We start from the raw sequence: 16,655 nt of genomic DNA, 5'->3' as shown, positions 1-16,655 counted from the left end.
TTGGCGCCCGGCGGGCGGGCCGCGCTGTAAGGCGGCAGGCGATTGGCGGGCGGGCGGCCGCGTGCGGGCGCTGCCTGGCTTTGTACACACGCCGGCCCGCTCGGCCCTTTAACAATGGGCGAGGCGGGCGGCGCCGCGTGATGGCGGGGGAGCCCTCGGGACGCCGCGCCGCGCTCAGGTGCCCCGGGCCAGGCCCCGCCGCGGCCGCCAGCCGCGCCGCTGCGTAGGGTGAGTGGCGGCTTCGGCGGGGGAGGCGCCGCCGGCACTTTGTCGGGGCGCGATCGCCCTCCCCCGGGGCCGCGGCCGCCGGCTCCTCCGCGCCCCCCCCCCCCCTCCCCTCGCGCGGCCGTGCCCCGCGGCGGGAGGGGGCGGCTTAACGAGCCTCACTTGTGCCCGGCATGGCGGCCAGCTGGGCCGGGGGGCCGGGGGGGCCCCGCGGCGCCGGCGGCAGCTGATCGCGTTTAACCGGGGTCGAGCGAGGAAGGGGCGAGGGTGGCGCTGCCCGTCCCGCCCCGCCCGCGCTCAGCGAGCGCCGCTTCCTCCCCTCTGCCCAGGCCCCGGCTGCCGCGCCGTGCCGCCCCGCCGATGGAGCTGGAGGCGCAGTGGTGGACAGGACAGCTGGCTGCCGACATCCACCAAGCGCTTCGCTACAAGGTAGCCCGGCGCGGCGGCCGTGGTCGGGGGGCGGCGGGGAGCCCGGGGGGGTGGCGGCGGCGGGGGGCGGCGGCCGCTCCCGTCGCCGCGCCGCGGGGGAAGCGAAGCGGAGGGCTGGCGGCCCCGCCGCCTTTGTGAGGGCTGCAACAATCGGGGCCGGCCGGAGGGAGGGCGGCCGGCGCGGCGGCTTGGAGCGGGGTGGAAGGCGAGTGCGAGGCGGCCGCCGCTCGGCGGGCTCGGCCCGCCGGGGCTTCGGCGGGGTTTGCTTTTCTGAACCGTGGGACACAGGGTGCCTCCCCCTCGGTTCATGCTCAGGCTGTTTGTCCTCCGTCTTGACAGTTTGTCTGACTGACCAGGCTGTTCTCTCTCTACGCTTTAAAAAAGCAGAGGGGTCACGGTGCGCTTGGTTCTGCTGTTTGGGTGTGTAAGCGGGTCCAAGTTTAAACTCTGCAGAAAGCATTGTGATGCTATAGTAACAACAGCAACAAAAAAAAGCCAAGCCAACCAACCAAACACTAGGTGCAGTAAGAATGGTAGAGGGTTTCAGCAATACTGCTGTGGAGTTGCTTCGGCTGACTCTTTCAAAGTTGCTCTTTGGGGCTGCTTCCATAATGAAGCACTTATGCTCAGAACTGAAAATCAGCTTACAGTGACTGAACCTACTAAAAATGTGCTTTTGCTGCCCTGATAGTACTTGATGAGTGGATTATCTTTCTTGAAGGTGTGACTGCTAAAGCAACTCTTCTCGTTTGCGGGGGGGACACACACAAGAAGGACAGGATAATTTATTTGCTACCAAAGTTACCATTACTAAAACTAAGTTAGTGTTGTGAAAGGTGAATTCTAAAGCTTAGTAGGTGTGGGTGGGGTGTTTGTTGGTTTGAGTTGGTTTGGGTTTTGGTTTTTTTTTTTCACTTCAATAGCATGTTTCAGAACTTTGAATTGACCTTAAAACTTTGAAAATTTTGGGCGACTCCATTCCAACTTGATGTCATCAGACTGTCCCACTGGAAATTTAATTGTACTTAAAATCCTAATTAATCTGGGCCACACAATCTAACTCACAAATTTATTCATGATAACAGAAGACAGCACTGCTGTTCTGCTGTATGTGAGAGGAGATACTACCTACTAGGCAGGAGCCTGGGGAATGTTCTTTCTACCAGTCCAAACTTTGTATTCAAAATACATCATGCCACAGATTTTTCTTACCTGTGGTGTAGATCGGGCTTTTGTTTTGTGGGGTCCCCCCCAAATCTGAGACTGTGTGAGGTTTATGTACGCTTAACTAAATGCCTGAGCATGCTGTAATCGGTGTCAATGCAACATCAGTCAGATCACATTAAGTCAGGGTTTAAACGTATGCATGCAGCAAACCTCGACACATACACACCCCATTCCTCTTCCTAACATTGCTACCTTCAGTTAGCTGTTAGTGCCCTTCTGGAGGCACCTGCGGAACTGGCAGCATTGGAACATGCAAACACTTCAGTACAAAGTCTGATTGCTCAGATCGAGCTGTAGCAGGAGGGGGTTGAGTTAAACTATTGGACTTTGCATTGAAGCAGCTGAGGAGCACTCGCACACCCTTGCTGTTTCTCTGCTGGGAGGTACAGCCTTTGCAGTAGAGGTAATACAACAGAAATGGTGAAAGCTAAAGTCGCCCTAGCCAATTGCCCAGTGAAAAGATGTTAAATTATTATACTAATGTTTTGCAGATCCAAATTAGTTCTTCTGTAACACAACAAATAGATTTTGTCCTGTGAAAAGGGATGCTAAAACGATGGGAACAGAAGGAAGAGGGGAGAAATCCTTGGAAAGTTCCATGATAAATTTGAGAATATCAGCTTTATTAATCTGATACCAATTCAAACTAAATGATGGTTTTAATAAAATTACATGCTACTATCCATCTAGGAGCTGAAGCTGCCCTCCTACAAAGGCCAGTCTCCCCAGTTACATCTGAGAAGATACTTTGCAGATCTGATTGCCATTGTGAGCAATCGGTTCAGACTCTGTCCTGCTGCTCGACATCTAGCTGTGTATCTGTTGGACCTCTTTATGGATCGTTATGACATATCTATACAGCAGCTGCATGTGGTTGCTCTTTCCTGTTTACTTTTAGCAAGTAAGTATGTAGTACCAAACTTTAACTAGAGTGATATAGGTTGTACTGCCAAATACAAGGCATGTCTTGATGGGATATAACAGACAGGGGAAACAAAGGGGTTATAAAAGACAGGCAGATTAGTGTATATCAGTTTGGCCCAATTGGTAGAGCCTTTCTTTAGACTCTTGTTTTGACTTCTGTTCTCTCCTGAGGGGAGAAAATACAGACTGCAATTAAAAAACAATGTTTAGGCTTGGAAACAAATTATTCTGAGGTGAACTTTCAGAGCTTTATTGTAGGAATAGAAAGACTGTCTTTCTGAAGACATCTCAAAATAGGCAGATGCAGTGCTGGAAATGAGAAATTTGCATACCTGTGATAAAGGAAGAAATTAAGTAAATATGTAGACTGTACTGCACCCTGCTGATGGTGCTGTGTGGTTCTGGAATACTTCAGATTTTATAAATTGCTGTGTTCTTTAAGCAAACTAAGGCTAATATACATCCTGTAGCGTCACATACAAAACGTAATACTGGTGAAATACATTGGTGAATGCACAGTACTCTGAAGACAGAATTAATTAAAAACACTCATTATGAACAGTGCTGCTTATTTTGACCTTGGCTAGATTCTTGTGGTGTGTATCCATCTTTTGACATTTGTGGACCCCTTTTAGATGTCCCCAAAGAAAAATGGGTGTAGTTTGCTGGGATACTTGCTGGCACTCATTTTTAAACCAGTAGATTCAGAGAAACAGGCTCTGGCAGCAGAACTAAGTGTTGGTTCAGTTTCTGCTGATCTGTTTCTCTGAATCTGTTTTCATTTTCTCAAATAAGATGCACGCATTGTAGCTCTAGACCCTCTTCGCTAGAAAACCAGAGCACTGAGGTGTTGGCTATTTTTGATATACTGCTTCCTTTCATTGCATCCTCTGTCTCCACCAATACAGCTATTCAACAGAACAATTAAACAAGAAAAGGGTTCTTTCAGATTCTTCTGGAGATAAACTTTGGATGCCACCAGCCAGCAATGTTCTCTTGTCAAAGGATGAGGTGCTGAGTATGAAAGCCTTGCCTCAGAAACCAGTGTGATCCATTTAGGAAAATGGATTGGCTTTGAACTAATGCCAGATTTTCAAATGAAATTCATGTTCTGAAGAGAAATTTTTTTTTTTTTTTTAAATCACCTCTGGCATCTTTCATAACAAGCTGCAAGTCGGGCTCCAAAAGCCTGGAGTATTCACTCTTCTGAAAAGCAGTGTATGAATTGGTTCAGAAAGCACAAACCAGAATGCTATTTTAAACTTTTGCCCTGTGTGGTTTAAACAAGCAGTTCAATCAGCAGTGCAAGAGGTCGGACAAATCACACTGTGATATGTCTGATAAGGTTATAGAAGTAATAAGAGAAACTATTACGTGACTCCTGAAGCTTTTATTTCTGTAATTACTAGAATATGGGAAACAAAAACTACCAGACTGGGACTGGTGTTGGATTAAGTCCTGTATAAGTACCTCCACTGTTGGAAAAAAGCAAACGTTCAGTATGTTCAGTCCTGCAAAACTCTCTAAAAATGTGCATTTACAACATATCATGTAGTACTGAATAGAGAGTGTAAGATGGAAAGAATTTGCAATGAAATTGAAATAGCACAACCATATGGCAAACTGTATGGAAATGTGACACTTGTTTCTCTTATTAATGGGTATTCTACATATACAATTTTGCTTCAGGCTTAAAAACATACAGGCCTGACAAGTTAAAGTCCAAGGAAAGCTGAAGCTACTAGCAGCGTGGAAGTTGAAACAGTATATATGGCAGTGTGGATTTTCAGATGCATATTGCTGAAATCCACTTGCTTGAAATGCTGGAGCAGCTTATCAGCTATCAAATCTAAAAAATGTACTTACCATAACAGGCATTAAAATCAGCCACGTTTGCTAGAGCTCTAGCTATACTCTAATGAGTTTTAGAAACAAAAAGGGTGTGTGGGGGCAGGAGGGTGATTAAAGCCAAATGCTGCGGCGTTGTGTATGCCAAGTCACATCACAGTGGTATTTCATTGATGACGGGGGCACATTATACAATAATCTGGTGATGAAAACTTGTGTATGCAGTGCCGGTGATGTCCTAATAGAGCTTACTTCTGCTGTTGGCAACCGGCTTCTGTGTGCCAGGGTGGGAAAACCAACAGGAAACATGGCAGTGCACAATATCCCACACAGTGTTTGACATTATCTGTTGAAATTTAGCCCTTTACAGTACATACCCCTTTTTGTCTCTGATGACATCTTCCATTTGAGCTTTGCATCTGCAGGAAAGTCTCAAGCTTGTTTGACATAGTAGAACTGACATATGACCAACGCAGACATTAGATACAATTTGTTTTATAGTTCACTCGTGCTGAACCTTTTTTTTTTTTTCCCTCCTCTTTCTGTTCACCTGAAGGTAAATTTGAAGAAAAGGAAGACAGTGTTCCCAAACTTGAACAGTTGAACAGCTTGGGTTGTATGACTAACATGAATTTGGTACTAACAAAACAGAATTTGCTTCATATGGAGTTGTTGTTGCTAGAAACATTTCATTGGAATTTGTGCCTCCCAACTGCCGCTCATTTCATCGACTATTATCTTTCTATTGCTGTCCATGAGACTGATCTTCATGATGGCTGGCCAATGGTTTGCTTAGAGAAGACTAAGTTATATATGGCAAAATATGCTGATTACTTTCTGGAAGTATCACTGCAAGGTGAGTTACCTATGTCAGGTAATGACTCCTTTGTTGTCTTGACAGACAATGTCCAACTTAAATAAATCTTTTTCTTATTCCTTCTTTCTAGATCATGCATTTTTAAATTATGCCCCTTCTTTAGTTGCTACGGCATGTGTAGCTTCTTCAAGGATTATCTTGCGTCTCTCACCAACATGGCCTACCCGACTGCATCATCTTACTGCATACTCCTGGGATTTCCTAGTGCCGTGTATTGAGCGACTATTAATGTAAGTTAACAGCAGCAGCTTTTTTAAGCCCATTTCCACATCTGTTGGTATGCTTAATTGCTGTTAGCACCGAAAGTAAATTTCTTTTTTAATTTCAATTTTTCTATTCTAAAAATACTTATGTATTAGATAATATTGTTAGGTAACAACTGTTTTGTTCTTTCCAAAAAAGAAAACCGTATCAGATCTAACCTCTTTCGTGTCTTTTCAACAAACAAACCTCAGGCTTGCATTTCCACCGAACATCTTTTGGCATGCTTTGAGAATCTGTTAAATAACTTATTCCTAATCTCAGCAGTCTGCTCAGAGAGGAAGAAGAGATAGTGAAGAGTACCAAAGGCATAGGAGCTCCTACTTACCCTGAAGAGTCTATGCCTTGGAAGTTCAAGGGATGCTCCAAACAGATTATGAATCAAGCATGCAGACTGTTTGAGTGGCCAACTTTGGGGGCAGGAAATGACCAGGAGGTTGTATCTATTTCTGCACTAAAATGGAGAGATACAGCTGACATGAGATAAAAATGCCAGCAAATGCCAAGTGAACCTTACTGGGAAGGAATGTTACACAATGAGTTCTTTATTCTAAACCTTAAGATCAAAACCTATGCCCACCATAACTGCTTTCCTCCTACAGAAGTTTGCTCATGCCCAGATCTAAGTACAGTTGTGCTCCATAGAAGCACAGAAACAGCTGTATCTGGAAGAATCATATCTTCCTTAAGTGCAATATCACCCCTGATGGCCTCTTTTGGCTTCACTAATACGTGTAATGAAAGGGACAGTACCTAAAGCACGCAAGTGCTGTCGCAGAAGCATTTTCAGTATTGCTGTGGAACACTTGTGGGGGTGGAGTTGGGGGGTGAAGCCTTTCAGCTGTCTTTGCAGGGCACCATAAAAAGTCTTTTAGGAAAAACTGGTGAGGGGTTGAACCCCAACTGTCTTCAAGAGATCTGCCCTACATAGGCAGTACCAAAAAACTTGGATGATTTTTAGGCCTGACTGAAGTGTGTAGGTGGCACCTACTTAACCTCAGCATAAGAGCAAGAGAAGGAGTATGTCTAAATACATTTGAGATCGGTGTAAATCAAAGGGAATTCAGGTGAGCTAAACTGTCTAACTTAAGTACTGGATGGGCTAGAAAAACAGTGAGAGGAAATAAAAAAAAAAGTATTTCCACTCCCCAAAGCAGGATCCAATATAAATATACATATGATCTTTAAGAACTGTAATGTAGATCTTTAAAAACCCTCTGATATGTCTTTAAAAACCCTATACTCTATTACCCAATTTAAATGAGGTAGAAGCAGCAAGTAAGTTTTAATTTCAGGTTCTGGTAATCTGGCACTTTATTGCAGTACACTAGCAGACCTTATTGCACTGGTAATTTTAGATACTGCTGTATTATTTGTATTGTACTTGGCTTTTATCTGCGTTTTGTATTGCTACGAAATTAAGTGAAATGCTGAAAAGAAATTGTATTCTAAAGAAACAAATTTTAAAATGTTGGATGATTTTAAAGGGTAGGCTGAAATGATTTTTCTCTTTTTTTTTAAATGCTTTGGAAGCTTTCAGATAATTGCACCATTTGTTAGAGTGCTCTTAAAAGTTAACCTAAAAGAGTTTAAATTATTTTAATATCTATTTCATGTATTCTGTCTTGTTAATTTGTTTTAGTGCGCATGATAACGATGTGAAGGAAGCAAACAAGCAAAAAGGACAACATGCTCAGTCTGCCCAACATACTGTATTTCAGACCCCAGCTCCAGCTCCCCAGCAGGCTAATGCTCAACAGCACATACCACAGTATCTCCAAGCTCATCAATCTTCATTACAGTATCACCATCAGACATCACAGCAGCAAAACTGTCAACAAATATTATCATCTAATCATACAGCATCTTACCCACTTCAGACTTGCCCTGCTGCCTTACAGTCTAATGTTCAGGCTCGAGGCCATGTACAGACTGGTGGTGCAGTGTCACTAGCTGTTCCGCTAGAAGTGAAGCCATGTATAAGTGTCTCCTACAACCGGAGTTATCAAGTGAATGGACGATATTCCTGTATTACTCCCTGCTTTGAGAGGTGATAAGTACAAAATGGTTTTGTGCTTGTTTGTTTGGGGTGGGAAGTTGTGTTGAAGGGAATTGTTTTGTTTTTTTGCTAAACCTCAAATAAGTTTGAGGGCAACAAATTGAATAAAAAAAAGTGTCTTTCCAGAAGAAAGCAACTGGATTGGCAACCAGTACTGTAGCTCAAATACAGACTGCAAAAAAAATAAGTATACAGACTGCAAAAAATAAGTACACAGAACACCCTCTAAAAAGAATGTGTATACCTGGGGGTAATAAGTTCTTACTCTGGCACTCAGAATACTCTGTGCTTCTAAGGCACATCTTTGAAATACTAGTCAAAAGAAAAATAGCTGTGGACTAACTACAGACTTAGCTTTTAATGAAGGAGATATGCAGTATTATTTTTAAGACATTTATGTAATACCACCATACAGTATTAACACTAAATTTACTGAAACTTGAGAATCCATTGAATGCCAGACTTCTCCAAATACATGGGGACCACAGGAAGAAACAAATCTCATCTGGCTAACTCCATACTCTTGCCCCTTTTTCAGCACTTGGGTTGGATATTTGCTTTAGGCTAAGGCATTTGAGTTAACTGGTATTTTGGCTAGTTTTTAAGTTTTGTACCTCACAGGATAGACACTATATTTTTGCTTCTTTTCTCCTCCCTGTCCTTTTTATGTTTAAAGTAACTCTTTCATACTAACTCAGGGAATTTTCTACTCGTTACTCTGTGCTGCTGGTTTGTACACTTAATTGGGTATAACTTGAGGGAGGAAGGTGGAAAGGGAAGAGAGTAGCTTTTCTTCAGGGCATCTATATGCGGAGTACCAAAGGGATATGTTAATGTTCACAGACTGTGGATGTGAACTACTGCCCAGCAGTGTGGTATTGAGTAATTGAAGAAAAGAGAAAGTTTCAGCTGAACTTGTACTGTACCAGAACTACTACAGTGGCTGTGACTCCTCTGTGTACACACACATGTATTGGTAACCAACAGAAAGCATCCTCCAATCGTACTGACAGTATCACTCGTGCAAAAAAAAGTACAGTTAAATGCTTATAGAAATGCAGTTCTGTCAGGCTTATAGTGGAGGGAAATTCTCAGGTAATAGTGGGGCAACTTTTTGTTCTACTAGTTGGGAGTTCCAGAAGAAAATGCAGAGATTTACTCTTCTAAATGGGTGGATCAAAAATTTATTGCAGAGTGAACTGCTTTATCACAATTCAGGTGCTAATTATGTAACTTTATGGAATTACACTGTCTCCTGTGGAGTGGATAGTCTGGGGGTAGAACGCTTCACTCATCCAACTCTTGGATGAAAACGGTGGTAGAGATATTAATGGAGGATATTTTTTTTTTTTTTAAATACAAGAAGATACCTGACTTTCTCCTGTGGTAGAATATGGCAGGAAGAGGTATGGATGACAGGATTCTTACTACTTTAAAATACCTTTATAGTACATGGGCTTAAGGCTTTTTTTATTTGTTGTTTTACCACCTTCTTCTCCCCTGTCTTAGTGGCAGCACTTAAAATTGTGTACCATCTAATGACACTGAAGCATGGTGAATCTTGCAGAGACTGTTCTGAAAGTAGGGGCAATTAAGATACATTATCAATATTAAGATGAAGGCTTTATCACAGGGGAGGGGGCCTTACCATAATGGTCAGAATGGAGGGAGGACAGCTGTGTTCATTCTTTCTGGGGCTGAATGATAACATGCTACAAAAACCTATTTATTGTTGAGGAGAAAAAAAATCCTGTTTCTCTTGGGTTTGGGTTTTTTTTTTTTTTTGCATAAATACCGATTTTTTTTTTTTGTGGGCTTTTGTAGCATATATGTGCAAATCAAGAGAGATAGGAGGGTGAATGAAGGAGATGACCCTCTCTGCTTTATGCTAGATAATCAACTTCAAAGTAGGCATAGTGTGGTCAATTCTTAATTAAGTGCAAGTTGGTTTGGTTTGGGTTTTTTTTCCCCCTCCTCTCTTCATCCCTGAATATTTCCCCGTGTCTGAGAGTAGTGTTAAGTAGAGACTTTCCACCTCCTAAGATGGCATGCTTTTTATTCAGCATTGTTACCCATTTAAGAGGGAAATGGACTTCCTTCTGCCAGTTTCCTTTTGTTGCAATGCTCTATCCAAGTCCTCAGTGCTCTAACTACCTCTGATGCTATGAATGTACAGTCTTATAATAGACCATGACTTGAAATAACAGCAGATGCCTGTAGCAGTTTTTTCTGTAAAATCTTTAACTCGGCTAACTTGTCATCTTTATTTGTGACACAGCAGTATAGGCTCTTCTTTTTTGGGGTATTAGTAAATTTATCCCATAGGCATTTGATATATAAAAATTTAACTAATACTTAACACTGGAATTATAATGGGCGGGGGGCTTATTCAGTTAGTTAATACTGCAAATTTACATTTAATAGGGTATTTTTTATTTGACTATTTTAAGACACTAGGTCAACTGTAAAAAGATCCACTACATGCTGTTTGTTTTTAATTTATTACTTAGTCTAAGTTTTTTCTGACACTACAGCTGCATAATGACTACAGAGAAAATGTACACTGAACAGTTTCAATATTTTATTTAAAAGGGCTTTACCAGTGTACATTAAAAATACACTGTTCTTACTATTAGAACCAAAATGTGTTTTTTATGGCATAAATAAGAATGGTGCTCCTAAATGCAAAATGTCCAAAACAATGGAATCTTTGTGAGTGCTATGCATTCAACTTATTTTTAAAAATAAAACTAGTTTTGAGTAAGAAGGCTCCTGTGTGTATTATGCTTTTGTGTGTGTGGTTTTTCTAAAATATGTGAACTGACCCTAATCTGTCTTGCATCATCCCTGTGTATGGGCTGAAGATGTAAGGACTTTCTTCAGTCCTTACCCTGCTTTCAGTGACACTATTATAAGCTTCAGGAACACTCTGACTTTACAATTAAAAAAAAAAAAACCAGGAAGGAAATCATGCAGGAAGGAGCTTTAAAACTACTTGCACCCACAGCATATGCTAAACATTGTACACTTCAACAGTGTCTAGCGCACAGCTGTAACAAAGAAATCAAGAACAAAAGAACTGTAGTAATTCAAGAGCAGGGGGGTGAATTCATTTTGTTTTCATCTTAAAAAAAAAAAAAGCAGTGATACTAGAAAGCTTGTATTTCTAAAATCATTTAGGACAAGATGTGGGAATAGCCTTTTGTCAAGAGCTACAAGCACTTAGGTTATTGAGCTGTGAAGGCTCAGTCATGCCAAAGGCAGCATAAAATCATGTGATGCATCCTAGAAGAAATATTTTTGGATGCTTACAAGTTCTGATAACTGCTCCTTACTAAAAGAAATGCTAGTTCTTCCTAATAATGTGCATATTTTACATTTGTAACAAGGCTACGTGATTATGGCTAGAGCTCCAAAAATTAAGTAGGTTGCATGGAATTTAATTCTTCTAAATTTAGAAAATGAAATTATGAGGTCTCTGTTACCTTGCACTCATCCACTTAGGAATAAACTCTGTGAAAACCCCTCTAGAGGGCCTGAAGACAGAGCGAGAGCAAGCTCTACTCTGTCCCACTAAGGAACAAGGGCAATGCTCCAGTATGGTGGTGGCATGCATTACATGGACACTTTGATCTGGAAAGTTTTGTCCTCACCCTTAGGGCACCAAAAGTCAAGTCTGTCCAGACTGTCTCCTTGATACTCAAGTTTTTATACTTTTTTACTGTAATTACAAAATAGGAACTACCCATGACCTTTATGAGTCTCTAACAACTAAAAGGACTGCCAGCTACTTTTCACTTCAATTTTTCAGTAGAAGTCTCAACTTCAGATTTTAAATTGCAAGTCTGAGGCTTTTTGTGTTTGTACATAACAAGAACAGCTTTATCTCTGCTTCCCATGACCCAGGTTCATTATCTACATAAAATATGAGGATATTTATATTCTTCCAGCATTGCAAGTTTAGCTTAAAAGATGAAATCTAAAGTTAACAGTTTACTGCCTGGCACATCACCAGAAATAAAGATTTTTTGCAACTGTAATACCGCTGTTAGGAATATAGAAGGCAGAAAGTAATGTAGCATCCTCCTTTAATAATTTATTAGCTCTACATGCTGAATGTTCACAGGAACAAAAGTCTCTTGAATAGATAAGGCCTTATCTGACTGAACACAAGTGCCCAGTTAGTGTTATTTTATTACAAGGCTGTCAACAGCAATTTTTTAAAACGCCAAGTAAAGTGGCAATAACAAAATACACACTGTTGTTTTTAGTTCCCATTACTATGATATTTTAGAAGTTATGACACAAGCACATATATTTGTGAAGCTTACATTACACATTTTGCTCTTACCCTGTAATGTTATGTAATAAATTTCTGTATCTTCAATAAAGACGACATGCATGCTGACAAAGGAAAGCATTTGCTACTAAACATTCAAAAAAACCCAACTTATAACTGAATAATTAAAGAGTAACTATATAGAAGGTAGCTCCAGGTTTTAAAAATCCTCAGTGCAACAAAGGATGTGGGCTTCTGCTGCCAGTCCTACCAAAAGAAGGGACACTTAAGGAAGACTTACAGGTGTTAAAACTGCAAACCTGAGATTCCGTATATAGTGTTCATATTCACCACTGCAAGTCAGTTAAATTGTTATCATACCTATTAGCTGGTATATGCATTCTAAAATTGTTTAGAAATACTACTTGCTTTTCTTTGAACAATGGAATTTACTCTCCTGAACCAGCAAGATAAAAGAACACTTCCATAGAAGAACCCATTAAAGCTCTCTTAAAATAAAGTACGTGTTTTCCATATTCTATGAATCATTTAAAAGACCACTCTAAGGCTATATATTCTGTAGGAATTTTTTCATGCTAATCAGTCATTAATTAGTAGGAGATTTACAGTCATTCCAACGGAAATATTCTAGTCTATTATCTTATTCCATGAGAGGTAAGCAACAGTAACTTTGTTTTTAAACATTATAATTTAACTAAACTATACTTATTCATGATTGATCAGAGAAACTAAGTAGACCCACAAAACCAAAATATTATTTGGATATGGATGAAAATACGCATCAAGAGAAAATTCTTTGTTGGGGATTTCTGAAAAATGAGTACCAGTTTGATATACAGCTTCAATTACTAACTGCAAATGCATGTATGGCATCTGGATATGGTATCTGATAACTGGGAAAAAAGATATTACAGCTGTAACTGCAGCTTGGAAGGATTATTTAAGAAAAAAAATTGTTAAGTATCTTTATCAATAACAGCTCTCTAGTTAAAACCTTTTAATATATAAAAGATGCTCTACTGCATGTGCAATGCTTGTAGTTTAAATGAAGCATTTTACAATTACCTTCTATGGACTCAATCGGTTTATCTGATAACCAGGCTCTTCCTTGTCAAGAATTATTTTCTCCTTAAACACCTTTTTCTATGCATCGTCAGGTATCTAGGTATCTATCATATTTAACAAAGGAAGGTATGTAAAGCATTACTTAGAAATCTTCAGAAAATTAAAACAGACAACAGAATAGAAGTAACTGAAAATTATTGTATGTGTATTGACACATTGGCACAGTTACACTGTGCATGTTCCAATACTCGAGCCCATCAGACGGGGTACTTTAAGACTTACCCTGCTTTCAGTTTGACCTACAGATTTATTAATGGGACTCCACAGCAAAAGAGAAGGGCAGATTATGAATCTGCCTATTGTCAGCACAACATGGTGAAAGATTTTGCCAAATTATGTTCTGCTTTACCCTTTTCTACAGAGATCAACTATATGCACATTTGCATTCCAACCATTTATCACCTATGTTACTTAGAAAAGAGTTTTCTAGTTGTTTTGTTTGTTTTTAAAACAGTAACAGTAATGTTTTGCTAAGTGTTGCAATATGGTTAGATGCGTAGATTTTGCAGGAGGGTAAATGGCACTCCAGATGGCATCGCTGCAGATCTCCAGAGGTGGAGAAATTCTTCAGAAATGCCACAGAGACTGAGTTTCCAGGGAAAGTGGCTGTATTTTGGAGAGCGGTTCTACGCTTCTGGCCTCGCATCCTATCTCAGTGCTTGTATCTTATCTTAGTGCATGTTCACTGTGGTGCAATAAGGACAATCTCCAAGGACTTGGATATTCCATACCCTTCTAGCAGAGATTATGAATACCTAGAAGACTATCTTCATTGACAGATGAAGGAGTGGGTGTGTAGCCATGCATCCAAAAGACTGTTGAATGACAGATGTGAAAATAGGATAAGATCCTACTGGGAAACAGGTTGTCTACTAGGAGAAAAGTCCCTATCAGGCTTCTATACCTGGGTTCAGATTATGTGCTCTAAAGGGAGCCTCCCTCAACACAGAGATGGTTTTAACTCTGTTTTGAGCATTTCTTGTTAAGTCTCCTAAGACTTAGGAGAACTAGTTGGTAAAAAGGTAGCAAGCATGCAGCACTACACCTAGGAGAAACCACAAAGGCTATACAAGAATTTTTTCCACTTCCTCGATCAACTAGACTGCAAGAACACAAAAGTAGCTTGGAAGCACTTCCATCACCACTTTCTCTTTGAGAATGCTGCTTGTTTTGTTTGTTTCCGTAAGCCATTCCTTGTTTATGTATTCCCATTTATACTTAGGTTAGTACACACACTGGTTTATGTTTAACAGGAAACCATCCTATCTCCCTGCTGATTTAACTCCACATTCTTACATTCTCCCTGTTGACAAAGCAGTCAACATTCTGGAGGGGACAAAACTGTTTCGGACTACTTGTAACATATCCCCTTTCAATACAGCCCCATTAAGAGATTCCAAAAGCATTTCCCCAGAGTTAGTACAAATGCCATTTTTTCCCCTATATCAACACAAAACAGGTTATCAGCAATGATATACACTTCCCGTGGAAAAGAAAGTAAAAAGGCTGTTTAGCTTTCTTACATACTTCCAGTAAGACTATAAAACATAGATTTAAAGCAGCACTTTCTTATGCAACCTTTTACAAATTGTTCTTTTTCCTTTGAAAAAGGTGCACGACAACTCTGAATACATCAAAGTCTTTCATATGTCAAAAGAATAATTACAGCACAAATTACAGCTGTCTTGTAAATACTACTCTGCATTGAAAAAATGGGATTAAAGGCATCAACTTCCATAAGTATTTAATTTTATCTCTCACACAGTTGCAGTGGCTGCACTGACAAACTGAAAAACTTGGTACTGCCTAAAGGAGAATCTAGTAAGAGCAAACAGCAGAGGGGTGCAAAATAATAGGACAGACGGGGTAAAATTGGTGTTCTTACTCATCTCTCCATTATTTAAAAAAAGAAAAACAAGGAACATTTAGTGGAACTGAAAGGCAATGTATTTAAATACAAAATTAACTAGAAGAAATTATCACAGCTTTCAATGAGGGCAAAAGCTTAGTGGGATTTGCAAGAGATTAAGCATTTACGTAGCTAATTAAATCATTCAGGATTTAAGCCAAATACTAATGGAGGTAAGAAAGAAATATCTCTTAATGCAAATAAGTCAATAAGTGTCTATGACAGGATTTCTTGCACCTTCCACTTAGCGGATCTGACTAAATGCAGAAAGCAGAGGACTTTCCTAGACTTGGTATAGTAAAGCATTTACTTTTCAATAAATTTTTGTGGTACAACAGACATATATTTCATTCTGCTAAGCACTTCACATGCTCTATGCTTTTCTTAGGCACAGAAGTAAAAATGTGCAAACATTTATTGAATTAAAGACCTGATTCTAAACCAGACATTCCCAAAAGCACCCATGCTTTTCCCCCCAAAATACAGACAATATTTACACAAGAGTACTGCATGTTGTTCTTATTTCCCCCAGCCAAACTGATGCAATACTATATGCAAAAGTATAAGGAATAAACTGTTTACCAGAAATTCTGTCCCCTCTCTGTAATACTGTTTCTCTCCTAAATAAAAAAAAAAAAAAAAAGTGTGTTTTTAAGAGAATCCCCTTCTTCCTCTGCCCCACACACTTCCTCTAAAGCTCTCTGAGGAAAGAGTTGCCAGGGTTTGCATAACTCAGCTTGAAACTCTACTGGAACTGTATTATTATATGGTCATTTCCATACACAGGTTTGACTATCATAGCAAATCATATAGTCTGTATTTAGCTAGCAATTAAAGATTTTACTTTTTTCCTCTCTGTAAAGCAAATAATTATTCTGCAGGAATTTAAATGAACTTAAAACAGATTGTTTCAGTAATCTCCCACCTCATTTACATTTATTATTTATTATGCAATTTTTACTTCTGATGTCCTCTAAATATCAACATCATTTTCATCCAGTGTGTTTGATCCATAAGGTATTAAAGATACAAGTCAAGAAAAAAGGAACTACAAAAATTAAAATATATGTAAATAGAGTATGCACATAACAAATAGTAGTGAATGAACCACAATCCATATTATTTAAAAACCATCTATAGGAATTACGATAAAAATTACACTCTACCGGATCAGCTTCCATAGCCACTACCAGCAAGTTACTGATTACACTGTTAAATTGTGAGTCGAAGACTAATTTCACAAGTTCTGTTTTTTTTTACTGGGTGCTAAAAATAAACTCATACTTACTTAAGCGAGGATAAACATCCAATAGCTCTTGTGGCAGATTCAGCACCTTTAATACAGCTCATTACTAAACCTCTTCTTCCTTTGTTGTTAAAACCACAAGTTATTATTTCTTCTGTTTGGAAATTGTGCTTTACATTTCTTTTAAAAATACATGCTCTTTGAAGAACTGTGTCTTTTTAGTGT

The 16,655-nt window shown here is 39.9% G+C and overlaps 1 protein-coding gene across 1 annotated transcript; it reads left to right on the top strand.

Annotated features, from left to right (window-relative positions):
* Positions 1 to 567: 567 nt before the first annotated feature.
* CCNJ (cyclin J) lies at positions 568 to 10,530 on the top strand. The gene is made up of 5 exons (XM_087765379.1): positions 568 to 654; positions 2,572 to 2,782; positions 5,210 to 5,509; positions 5,601 to 5,760; positions 7,434 to 10,530. The coding sequence occupies exons 1-5, from the start codon at positions 586 to 588 to the stop codon at positions 7,843 to 7,845; spliced, it is 1,152 nt and encodes a 383-aa protein (XP_087621505.1). The 5' UTR covers positions 568 to 585; the 3' UTR covers positions 7,846 to 10,530.
* The last annotated feature ends 6,125 nt before the right edge of the window (positions 10,531 to 16,655 follow it).

The sequence above is a fragment of the Nipponia nippon genome, unplaced genomic scaffold (genome assembly GCF_047370975.1).
Source record: "Nipponia nippon isolate SJK-2023a ecotype South Korea unplaced genomic scaffold, ASM4737097v1 scaffold_3, whole genome shotgun sequence".
NCBI lineage: Eukaryota > Metazoa > Chordata > Aves > Pelecaniformes > Threskiornithidae > Nipponia > Nipponia nippon.
This window is presented reverse-complemented; position numbering and strand designations above follow the sequence as displayed.

Coding starts and splice junctions, on each gene's coding strand:
- CCNJ (XM_087765379.1), top strand. CDS start 586: ATGGAGCTGGAGGCGCAGTGGTGGACAGGACAGCTGGCTGCCGACATC. Junction 5,510..5,600: donor TCTGGAAGTATCACTGCAAG/GTGAGTTACCTA, acceptor CCTTCTTTCTAG/ATCATGCATTTTTAAATTAT. Junction 5,761..7,433: donor TGTATTGAGCGACTATTAAT/GTAAGTTAACAG, acceptor AATTTGTTTTAG/TGCGCATGATAACGATGTGA.